The 13,057-nt window shown below is 43.6% G+C and overlaps 1 protein-coding gene across 1 annotated transcript in view; it reads right to left on the bottom strand.

Moving 5' to 3' along the window:
• The window catches only part of map3k10 (mitogen-activated protein kinase kinase kinase 10), a 47,554-nt gene extending 35,520 nt beyond the window's left edge, over positions 1–12,034 (bottom strand). The window contains exon 1 of the mRNA XM_038693375.1: positions 8,996–12,034. Coding sequence (XP_038549303.1) covers positions 8,996–9,992 — 997 coding nt within the window. The 5' untranslated portion in view covers positions 9,993–12,034. The remainder of the gene's footprint in view (positions 1–8,995) is intronic.
• Positions 12,035–13,057: the final 1,023 nt, after the last annotated feature.

Here is a 13,057-nt window from a genome sequence, read left to right as displayed (position 1 = left end):
CACTCCATCTCTGGATTAAATGACTACAGGCCTGGCGCCCCCCAGGGGTGCGTGCTCTCCCCACTGCTCTTCTCCTCTCTACACCAACGACTGCACCTCAGGAGATCCATCTGTCAAACTCATGAAGTTTGCTGACGACACAATGGTCATCGGCCTCATCCAGGACGGTGATGAGTCGGCCTACAGATGGGAGGTTGATCTGGTGCAGCCAGAACAACCCGGAGCTTAACATGCTCATAACTGTGGAGATGACCGTGGACTTCAGGAGGAGCCCCCCTACTCTGCCCCCCTTCATCATACTCATCGTCCCTGTGTCTGCTGTGGAATCCTTCAGGTTTCTGGGATCCACTATATCCCAGAACCTAAAGTGGGAGCCCAACACTGACACCATCATCAAGAAGGCCCAGCAAAGGATGCACTTCCTGCGCCAGCTCAGGAAGCTCAACCTGCCTAAGGAGCTGCTGATTCACTTTTACATAGCCATCATCCAGTCTGTCCTCTGCTCATCCATCACTGTCTAGTTTGGATCTGCCACCAAAAAGGACAGGAGCAGACTAAAACGGACAGTCAGGACTGCAGATTACAGATCATATGTGCCAACCTGCCCTCCATTCAGGACTTATACATTTCCAGAGGGCAAACAGGCAGTAAACATCACTGCAGATCCATCTCACCCCGGACACAACCTGTTCCAGCTTCTCCCCTCTGGTAGGCGCTACAGAGCACTGTACGCCACAACCAACAGACTCAGGAACAGTTTCTTCCCACAAGCCATCACTCTGATGAAGAGCTGACTCTGACTCACAATGTCAGGAACAATTCCTGTGCAATAATTCCTGTTTACTGGCTTCCACTTACCATTTATTTATTTAATTCATCATTCTCCATTTCAAAGCTCTACATATTGTCATATTATATGTACTGTATACCAAATGCACCTACCTCATGTACATAACACCTGCACATAATACTTATTTATCCCAGCCTCCTTTGCACTCATCACACTGTGTACATGTATGCTTGTATGTGCACCTGTATATCACAACCACCTCCAATGTTCATAATAATAACATTAATGGTAATAATAATTTTCTCCTGCATCCTTTGCACTTTGCTCATTGCACTATTATCCCAATCTGTCTGTATGTTTTTGTTTATAGTGTGTATATATGTGTTCTCTATACTGTAGCCTGTGTTTGATTTATTACTGTACTATTGTGTTATTGTATAAGTAAGCATATCATCAGCATTGTACAATCCAGAGTCAAATTCCTCGTATGTGTACACATACCTGGCAATAAGGCTGATTCTGAAACGTTACATTTACTACAACTCAACTTGTCATGATGAAGAACCTGTTTTAGTGGTTATCACCTCTTACAACACCTGCACATGCTGGTGTTCATGTGGTTGCAGTTGTTCTATAATTTGAACTTGAAGTGTGTCTTGAGGCCTAGAAGTACAGGCAGACACAGTGCAGCCTACAGTCAGGGTTGGGGAGTAACGGATTACGGTGTTATGTAATCAGGATACAAAAAAGTAGTAACTGTTTTCTGGTACAGTACAGAAAAAATATGTGTATATGTAATCAGATTACAGGTATATTTTGTAAAATCGGGGATTACTCATAGGGCTTATTAAGCAGAAAGTTTCCATGAAACAGAAAACGCAGTGCTATTTGCCTCTTTTTATATACAGTCTAAGGTTTCTGTCCGTGTTTCTGTAAAAACACAAAGCAAGGGAGGGACCTGTCGCAGACATTGATTGGCGTTTACAGTCGCCAGTAACGCCAAATGTTTGTTTACGCCCCTACCCCGTCATGCAGACTCTGTGGGGACTGGTTCCAGCTCTCAGTGAGTGAACACAGCAGCTGGACCGGGACTGAACACATCCTCTGAGACCGACAGAGGCCAGTTTGAGCACTGGGAATACAGTACCGAGGTGGTTTTCTTGCCGGGTTTGGCCCTTGGCACCCCGGGGCTGAGTAAGTTAATAGAACCTCTAGCAGCACGGCTAACCGACCGAGCTATCCAACCACAGATACAGGCAGATAAGGCAGTCAGCGGTTTAGCAAAAAGTAAAGCTATCCATCAGAAAGCTCTGTCTAAATCATCTCAATACTGGATTCCCTGTTAGTCTTTGAAGCTGTGTTCGGTCCTGTTCATGCCGTGTTCACTGGGAGCCTGCTGAGCAAGGTTTTGTTGCCTGCTCGCTCGGCTACGGTTCCCAGTCAGGATCATCCACGCAATCATCAACCACCCCCCCCATATAAAAACATTTAAACATGAATTTTACATGGATTTTAATTTCATGGGAATGGAAGATTTTGTATATTTCTCTAAAAATACATTGAGCAGACAACGCATCATTGATACTTCATTTGCCTATTTGGCATTGAAGTAATCCAAAAGTAACTAAAAGTAATCAGGTTACATTACTTTTATTTTTTGGTACTTGGATTACGTTACTGATTACATTTACATACAAGTAATTAGTAATTGTACCGGATTACATTTTTAAAGTAATCCTCCCAACCCTGCCTACAGTCCATCAAGACTGTTAGCCTTAATCAGTAGCCAGCTCACTGGGAGAGGAAGGATGGTTTGACCTCCTCTCAATTGGCCTTCTACTTCTCCCTAGTCCTGCCTTTATCGCTCCCTTCCCCCATCCATCTCCCCATTCCCTTTCCCAACCAAGCCTGCAGGGGTTTCTACAGCCATTCCTTCCCTGTGCCTCTACCCATCCTTCCTTGTCTCCATCCATCTCTCCGCTCTGTCATTCACGGCCGCCCCTCGCTGCCTCCATTTCCAATCCTTCTACCCCCAGCCCCGCAGTGACTCCTGTCATTGTAAGCCCTGCTCTCGCTCTGTCTTTGGCTGCTGTGTCAGAATGGGGACATTGTTGCTCTGTTGTAGCGTGAACGTGTGTGTGTGTGTGTGTGTGTGTGTGTGTGTGTGAGATAGCAGGCCTGTGAGTGCTCTGCCTTAGCGCCAGCATGTCCAGCTTTCCGACCTCCATACGCCTACATACTCAACTGCGCATGCACCAAGCTTGCAGACATGTCACATAAAACACAAAATTAATCAAAATTCAAAGATAAGGCAGGAAAGGACAGTGCATCTGCATCTGTAAATATGCAGCTTTCGAAGTATCAGGGTTGGGTTGTATAAGTATTGAATGTTAATAACCACTAGTGTCAAACTAGTGATTGTAATGGGGAAAATGGTTGCTAGATAACATCTGTAGCCCAATCCAAAAGCAGTCAACTATGCAGTGTTTCCCATACGTTCATTTATTTGTGGGTGCCCGCCTATTTAAAATCATATTTGATTGCAGAGAGCTGTAGCGCATTCACGCAGCACATCCTCTCACTTGTCCCTCTCTCTCTCTCCCTCTCTCTCTCTCTCGCTCTCTCTCCCTCATGAACACAGCGGCACAAATCTGTCCAGCACAACGCTGTCAATGTCGGAGACCCAGCTTAAAAAAAGTTATTAGCAAGCATGTAAGGAGCCTAGCTAATAAGGAGAGCTAAGTTAATGTTACACAGCTTTCCAGTGGTGGAAGTCATTGGCTGTAACATAACAGTTTTAGGGTCCCCTTGACTGCCAATCCTTTGTAAATGTAGGTATGATTTGAAAGCCAAGTTAGATGTAATAAATAGAAATAATTTGAGGTTTGTTGTGCTGTTTTTCTGAAATGTGATTTAACATCAAGTCGGATGTGTTGTCCATTTCTCTAAATGTTTTGTATATTAGCAAGTTAACATTTGTAAGCTTTGTCAGTTGGTTCAGTGTTAGCTACATCACCCCTGGGTTTGTATTGTGCAAAATGTTATTTATTTATGTTGAAATCTCCACATACATACTATACTGGTCTCTGGGGTAGTTTGAAGTCTTCTTCAATACAGCATGATGTTCATTTTGTAAATTATGGTTTTTGGGTGCTGTCAGTGTCTCCTTCTAAGAATGTTGATCCTTTCAGTGTGTTTACAGTTGATGAAAGTTAATTTAAACATTTTGGTCACCTAAAAATGTTAGGTTGTCCTGAAAGACACTCTAAGGAGGCAGGTGTACATTTTGTTTTGAGTCTGTTTTTCAAAATTAGCATCCCAATTAATGTCACAGTTACTGTGAATTACTTTTATTACTGTTGCCTTACTAACCAAGCTAGCTAGCTCTGCCCTCTCATCCAAATTCAGTCACTTCTGGTTCTAAAAAAACAAGACGGCGACAGCCGAAATGCCAAACTCAAGGTCACAGAGGCTACATCCACTATGGTTTTAACTTATGAACAGCAGCTCCAGGTCATTAGTGAAACATAATTGTGATTTAAAGTAGGGTTGTTACATTAATAATACAGCTGAAACATCACTAATCAATACGAGCCATCCACACGTCATATATAATAGCGGTCTCTTCCTCTTCCTTTTGTGCAGCAGTTATATAGCTAGCTCACACTCCAGTTAGTCACAGTCTCTGCCATCACCGCTCTGTCTCTCTGAGGGATTAGCAGTAGCACTGGCCACTACTCTAATCCTTTCCTCAACAGACCTACTCTAATATTCACACACACACACACACACACACACACACACACAGCCAGATGCAGGCTTTTCAATGACTGCAACTATTTGCCATTTCTCGCCTTGCTAATCTGTTAACTAGCTATTACAGCACTTATGTGCAGTGCTGTTGTTCATGTCATGGTAGCTTGTTCAACACATCAACCAAAATTAAAAGAAAAAGCCCATTCTAGTTTTATTACATTTTCTTCCTTTTCTTGCTTTGTAATCTAAATACTCTATGAGCAAACAGCATACTTGACAAGCCTGCTGAGACGCTATTCAGATGATTGTTTACTGTGTAAACATGGCTTCCATTTGAAGCTACAGCAGGTAATACCAACTGTGCTTTGTCTCATCGCGTGTGTCTAATTAAGAGAATTAAGAGTAAATTTATAGACTTCAATAAGGACTGTGTGATTTGGTCGAAGGCTCTAAAAATATATATATATATAAAATCAGTAAATGGGTCCTCTGCAAACATGCTTTACGCATGCTGTCCTCTCTCTCTCCTACATAAACACATACATGTCCTGCCACATGCGGTGCACTTTTGATGTTTTGACGCTGTGTACAACAAGCATTACTCATACCATATACTCATATATAAATTATGAAAAATAACATGTAGGCTATATCAGGATGATATAGACATCCCAAATCGATCCATAAAATGTGAATAGTCACTGGTTTTCTTAGTCTTCTGTGATAGTAAGCTGATTATCTTTGGTTTTTGAAATGTTGGTCAGACGATTAATAAAATTAAAAGAATCAACAGGTTAATTGATGATGGAAGTTGCAGCCCATGTCTCATATAATTATACTGATATTATATCAATACACTGCATCTAGTGATCAAGAGCACTGTGAATCTTTCCATTGTTTCTACTTTAATCCCATGTGTCATTCGAGCCAATCGAGGAGGACTGGTGCCCTATGCTTTGAGAAGCTAGAGGCTGATCCAGGATCAGAGTGGCAGGTGACCACGGGGGGAAATTACCTGCCAACCCGCAAACATGCTGTGACATCACTCTAAGGAGGTCATGGTAATCAGATTATCCCCATTACACAGACACACTCACAACTGTGGGTCTGACCGACAGCAACACTCAGCAGGTTAAAACACTCTCGCACATGTAGGCGGACACACCTAAAAAAAACCCAACTTTAATTTGGCTGGGATAAAATTAGATGAAAGCATGCGAGTGAGCCAAAAATAAAATCCTCTGTGTTTTGTGAAATGTTTGTGAAGTTTTGAACACACACTGACTCTGTGAGCAGTGTCATGTTATGCCTTGATGAATTCTTCTGTGGGAGGATGAGGATTGTTTACAGTGCGCAGGAGCCGGCTGATGGAAGACAGAGGAGAGGCTCGGGGGCCTGAGCTGCTCAGTAACCGCAGTGATGCCAAGTGGTCGGCGGACTGAAGAGGACACCTGAGACCAGCGCACCTGGACAATGAGCTGAGATGTAACCCTAAACTGAGATGAACCGCTGTTTATCCCCGCGCTCTCCTTCTCATGCTCTTTCCCATCAGTCTCCTTTCTCGCTCGATACTTCTCTCTGGTCCCCGATTTTTTTTCTCTCCACAACTTGATCTATTCCACTCTATTATTGTTATTCTCCCAGTGGTGGAAAGTAACTAAGTACTTTTACTCAAGTAAGGTACTTAAGTACAATTTTGAGGTACTCCACTACATTTCAGAGGGAAATTTTGTACTTTTTTACTACGTTACCTTTATTTTTGATATCTTTACAATACTTGTATGCAGATTTAGATTATTAATTATTAACTAATACAAAATATAAATCAATTAATAAATTATAAGGTATTACTATAGGACCCGCGGTGTATGTAGATAGAAGTGTCTCATTCTAAGGTAATAAAAACATAAAAGGTTCGTAATGTAAGGTCTTTATACACCACTGAAAACATTGTTATGGATATTATGTTGCATTACTGTAAATAGATCCTCCTAAATATTACACACTGAACCTTTAAGTAACATTTTAAATGCATGACCTTTACTTGTAACTATCTTTACACTCTAGTATAGCTTCTTTTACTTAAGTAAAGCTCTGAATACTTCGTCCACCACTGTATTCTCCCAATCTTTTGACTCAATACCTCTCTCCTCTGCCTCTCTCTCACTTACATCCCATGCTTTACCCTTATGTGCCAGGCTAATGCAAACATCCCTCACAGACTAATCACATACTTAACAAGTAGCCCCCACAAATTTTCAGCAGTATTCATCATTCAAGGGGGAAACAGGGCCCAAGTCCTTCCTGAAACATTCCCACAATTCTTGCTTCATGCTGTTTCCACACAGACAATACTCTAAATTGGGAGACTGACATTTTGGGCAATAATTGACAGCAGCTAGCAGCTATATGACTCAGTGACACAGAAGCACTGCCCGTGTCACCATGGAACGGCAGTATTATGGTGTTGTTGTCAAGGCTCTGCTGTCCAATACGCATCTGATCCCCCATCGTTACTGTTAGAGCCTCACAGGGGAGAAGGGAGAGTAAAGAGATGGGAACAGGGTATGCATGTTTAAGAGAGAGACACGATGGAAAAGTGAGCTACACTTACTTCTGTTGTCTCTCTCTTTAAAGGGCCTTTAGTCAGCATCCTGCACACCACCCATATTTGTACACTCCCTCCTGCATCACTCATGTCACTTGATAAACACACACACTCTGACCTGCATATACACACACACACACACAAATGCACTTAAGATACTCGTTGTGTGTTATTTCTTTGATGCATCAACAACTGTAACTGCGTCTTTAAACAGCAAGTAGCACAAAGGACCAAAAATAGCTCAGTGAGTTGCAGAGCAGAACTGCTCTCCTTGAGGAGGGGAGGAAAGAGGAGGATGAAGAGCAGGAGGAGGTGCAGATAGATAGATAGATAGATAGATACTTTATTTATCCTGAGGGAAATTCAAGAGCTGACAGGGAAAAGATGGCAGAAGAATACCAGCTCTCCAGGACTTAGTCTACCCTGCTGTGTCCAATTTCAGTTAAGTTAGGTTCTCATCAAGTGCCAGCTTTTGGAAGAAACCACTGTTTCAATGACAACATTTGATAATCACATTTCTGTCGTGAAATTATTACGAGAAGGCCTCAAAAAATCCTGATACCATTGTTGCTGTGCACAACATGTTGTGATATTGTTTGCCTATTATTTCCTCCTTGTGTCAAAAACACTGTCACAATAGAGTCGGATTCATATCAGTATCATCACCTGTCTGAACAAAATACTGTTGTTGCACTAATTTGTTCAAAAACAATGAGCGGGGGAGAAAACTACACAGTTGCCAGTTTATTAGGTACACCTAGCTAAAACTAATGCATTCCAATACAACAGTCCTGTCATAAATCCTACATTCATGAAAGTTATAATGCTCAGTTTTTGTTGAAACAAGTTTTGACAATAACTCAAGATCCACTTACTAGCTTTGTCTTGAGCTTTCAACTGCATATCACAGTTCTAATGTTGTAATATTTCAATTGTTCCATTTTGCCTACCAGACAATATTAATGAGGACAGAAAACATATTAGACACAGTTTTCAGAGTAAAGCAATTTAAAATGACCATAAAGTTGAATATACATCTCTTTAAAAGGAGACTCAACAAAAAACTGAACATTACGAGCTTCATGAAGGGAGGATTTAACGCAGGACAGTTGAATAGCATTAGTTTTAGCCAGATGCACCTAATAAACATATTAGACTTACATATGTGCTGCCTCACATATGTACCTGGTGTTTGACCCCACTTTTCCTCTCAGCAGTGTGTTAGATGATACAGATGAGCTTTAAGCTTTTTAACTGACCTTGGAAATTGTACTGAGACAACAAATATCTTAGCACAGGTCTATTGAATGTAAATATTCTGGCGCCTTCAACCACATTCTGGTCACGTGATAACACCCTTACAATCTCCAACCTGTATATGACCACCTGCTATCACGTGTTCACTTTAGGTCACATGATATCGACCGAAACATTTTCATAACAACTGAGCAAACTCCAGTAAAAATTCAATCCATCGACTTTGTGCTAAGAATTGTTTTGTTAAATATAGAGGGGTGTTAGCAACTGCACATGTTTCTAGCCTGACAAAGATCCAGCTCAGGTTTTGCTCAATGTTTTCAAAAAGGTGTTTTTTCTGGCATTAGTGTCTGGTCTCAGTCCCTGCTGCGTTTTGTTCTTGTTGCTCTGTTTTACATACAAAATGGGTTCCGGTTTGATGAGAGAGACCTTCTGGCCCTTTAAATTTTTTGTTGCTTAACCCCCAAGAAAAACTCCTCTTCAGTTCTCATATTATCACCGGTCTTATAAACGTGAATGAATCAGACATTATATAATTTGCTTATTTACACAGAGGACAAGTCACACTTGCTTGCAGTACTTACTGTTGCTGGACTTGAGGTCTCTGTGGATTATTGGTACGAATGCTTTGTTGTGCAGGTAGTCCATCCCTGTGGCAATCTGGACCGCCCAGTTCACCAGGACTCTTGGAGGAACCTTCTTTCCAGCAAGCGCTCGGTTCAGAGCCCCCCCTCTGGCATACTCCATCACCAAGCACAGGTTGGGCTCCCGCAGGCAGACCCCACGGAGAGCGATTATGTTGGGGTGCCGAAGCATCCAGAACAGCCTGGCCTCCTGCCGCACACTCTCTGCTGTGGCACTAATATCTTCATCGGGGTCTTGCCTTGCGGCCTTTACTGCTACTTCTTCTCCTCGCCATACTCCTTTGTACACCTTCCCAAACCCACCAGCTCCAATCACCTCCTCCAGGAACAGTTCTGTGAAGTCTATCTCCACGGGGCAGTCATCCACCCCACCTGCCACCAGCCCTCCTGCAGTCAGTTGCTGGTAGTTGGCAGCGCCCCCCCTCGTGACGTAGTTGCATGGAAAGATACCCACCTTGTCCTGAATCTTGCCTGTCCACCAACCCTCGTCCCCAGACACTTTGGAGTCTTTGGAGAGAACCTCAAGAAGGTCCCCACGCCGCAGGGTTAACTCCTCATCTGCAGTGGCCTCATAGTCGAACACTGCCGTCCAGTAGGGGTTGGGGTTGTGGGCCCCACAGTGGTGATCAGGGTGGGAGTCCGGGGAGCCGGAGGAGGAGATGGTGGAGGAGTTCCAGCTGCTTCCATTTTCCACCTGCACGATGGGGGCTGGACACATCGGCGGCGGAGGGGTCATATTTGGGGGCATGGAGGAGGAAGAGGAGGTAGTTAAGGAGGGCGGGATTAGGCAAGGGGGAGGTGGGGAGCAGCAGCCCCCGCAGCTGGTGCAGGACAGGGGGGCTGCCGTGCTGCTCGCTCTGCCGTATGGGTTCATGAAAGCCTGACTGCTGTTTGACGCTGTAGGTCTGCCCTCTGTCAACTCAGGCACAAAATCCATACAGGGCCCATTGACAGAGACGAGGTGTCCTCGACCACCAGTGGAGGGGAGATGGGATCAGAGGACCAGAGAGCCGCGACTGCTCCCCCCCATCACACAGCTCGCTGTTGAAACTGTGCCAAATCCTGTCACCGGTTGCTCCTGTGGTGTTGCTACGCAGTGTGTAAGTAACATGTATTCCCAAGGCAAGTTCACTCAGGGACAACGTACATCAGGTCGAACAATGACACTCAGCAGGGAATTTCATGAGTGTGGTGCACCGCCCCCCACCCCCCCCCCCCAGAAAACTAATTGATTGTTTCCACAATTCTGTCTTTTAGAAAAAGCTGCCAGACTCTCACAGGAGAGCAGAATATGTGTTTATCTCAGTCTGATGAAATCCTTCGGAAATGATGATGCCTTCAGTCTGCAGAGTTCCTGATCAGTGAATGAGTTGTGAAAGTAAATCCACACATAATTTCTCTCACTGGTCTCTCAAATTCTGCCTACAATTACTAAAACAGTTACATAGGCTACTTGATTGAAAAATTGCCTATATTATACTTTACAATTAAGAAGAGTTAATCTACATTAAGCTAAAAAAAACGTATAAGGGCTCATGATTTATTGTTTTGACCCTCTTCTGTAATATCAGCCCATTGAGAACGACTGCCATGACTCTGAGAGCTGCAGACACTAAGAGGTGATAATAAAACCACAAGTGATTAATTGTGGTATGAAATAGGGACTATTTAGGCGGCCATTAAAAAAAATGCAATCTGTGTTTGAGCTGAGTGAAATCCTCTGAGCAGGGGTCCTCATTATTTTTCATCCAGCCCAGTGTAGATGCACCTCACCCGCCAGCCATCTCCATGAATATGGGCTGTTTCCTCTTCTATAGGCTACTGTGTTTACTGCGGTTTTCGCCCTACATCCCGAAAAGCCGGTCCAGGCTAAATCTTACATGCATGGCTATTCGTGAGCCGGTTCAACGTCCCTGAATAGCCTTTATCAAAAAGGCCCCGTCCATTTTAAGACAGCTGGGGAATTACAGAAACAAGCCGACGGTGGCTGGGCGGCAGGTATTCAATGCGGAGCTGTAAAGTGGCACCATGTTCAGTATCCAGCAAAGTCTGAGCACAACAAACCCGCCTCCGTCTCTGTGCAGCGGCCTGGTTCAGTCGATTGTGCAGCCAGGCTACATTTGTACGTACATTTGTGATAGTGACAAATCCTCGGTTAGAAAAGAAACTCTTATTCACTGGAGACAGTAAAGGGATGCCAACATTTATCATTGTCCTGTCAGCATGGTCAGCGTCAGATCATCAATAGGCTAAATAGTCTTGTAGCGAAGCTGAGTTTTCTTTTTTTAAACATCCATGACTTCTTCGGGAGAGACAGAAACCATCAGCCAATATTGTTAACGAAGGTTGGTATGGAGGCAGTGCAGAATTACAGTAGGCTATCTCTGATCCGAGTGGACGAGATGAAATAAGGCGATGAAGAAATCCACTCCGGCTCCATGTTTCCTTTATGAATAGCTTGATACTCCGTCTTAATAATAATAGGCCCTAATAATAATAATACAATGCGGTTATTATAATATGGTGTTATAAAAAAAGGTTGTAAGTAGACTAGTATATCCAGTTATGCGTTATCCGCCCCCAAACAGCCTAAACAGCTTTATTGAAATACGTAAACAATTATGGTTTACTGTAACCTAACCTGGACAGCAACATCCACCGATCGTCGCATGGGCGTGTGGTTGCATCCGAGTTACGAGGCACCATCCAGGTCAGTAACCCAAATTTGGCGACTAAGTAGGCTAAAACGCTCTCGGGAGTCCCTGTCCGTGCTGATCAGCCAGCCGTCCGGAGGTCTGCCGTATTCACTCAGGCTTTATCTCCAAAAAAGACGTGACATTTCGAGGACCGAGCTGTCAGTCTGTGGGCTGACTTTGCATCCAAATACACCGGGGCGCCGTCCACATACGTCGGGACAAGTGCTTCCTCTGTCACTGATCCACAAGTCATAGGGATGGGTTGAGGCACGCAGAATGTGTGCGCACTTACGCCCATCACATGTGCGCAGATCTTCAGCTCAGCGTGCAGGACGGAGTGGGTGTGGGGAGAGGAGGGCGTCAGGGTTTGCTGGAAAGCTATACTATGGTGGTGGCGAGGCTCTGCTGTTGCACTGTGGGTAATGCAGTTCCTGAGGGATCTTCTGCCTGACCTACATCATTCTGGCAGCTCACGTAACTAAATAATTAGCAATGGGCTACAATCATAAGGAAAAGGCGTGCCATCTAAGATATAGTTACTTTATTCTGTACTACAGTGCATGGCTTTGTCTTTGAAGATGGTTATTTAGGCTATTTGGAAATTGTCTTACATTTATTCTCACAGGAAAATGCAGCTTTTTGTTTCCCTCCCAACAAGGTCAAGGGCCAAAGGTCAGCAAGATAACAACAGCCCTGTAGCTAACTGCAATTGGGTATGTTGCTCAAGGACACTTTTAGGCTCATGTAGTTGAAGACGAGTTCATCTAAGATTCTTCTTAAATGAAATGAGTATATGAGCTGGAGCTGACTTGTTTTTCTGTGAGCAGGATGTTAAACTGGACTGTATCTCAGTGCACAGCAACTTATAGTTACAGTGAGTTTTAAAATACTGGCTCTCAAACACAGTGCTATTTTTCAAGTTGGGACTTATGGAAAAAGAGTCTGAGAGCCAGGGCTTGCTTTTCGGCTGTGGCTTTCACTATTGTGATGTTTTAGTACAGTGGAAGGGGAATACAAATCACCTGGTTCATTAGAGTAAGACAGCTCAGTATGACTGTGTGTTCATGTTTATGGCTGCAGGTTTGTTGTTGTTTGGCAGACTGCATGATAAATTTTGAGTCCTGTATAACACTATGATGATCTGAGTGTAGCGCTTGGTAACTGTCAATCAGAATTAAGTTTGATACATAGCACACCCAGGTTAGGGGGTCAATTAGTGTCCTCTGGATGGGTTCCTCAGGGGCGTATTTTAGATACAAACATTTTGGCCATAAGCAAACATCATTATTTAACCTCTGTGCAGCAC

This window comes from Micropterus salmoides, unplaced genomic scaffold, assembly GCF_014851395.1.
Source record: "Micropterus salmoides isolate LMB-PRFRI ecotype aquatic unplaced genomic scaffold, ASM1485139v1 Ms_hic_scaffold_3, whole genome shotgun sequence".
In the NCBI taxonomy this organism is placed as follows: Eukaryota; Metazoa; Chordata; class Actinopteri; order Centrarchiformes; family Centrarchidae; genus Micropterus; species Micropterus salmoides.
This window is presented reverse-complemented; position numbering and strand designations above follow the sequence as displayed.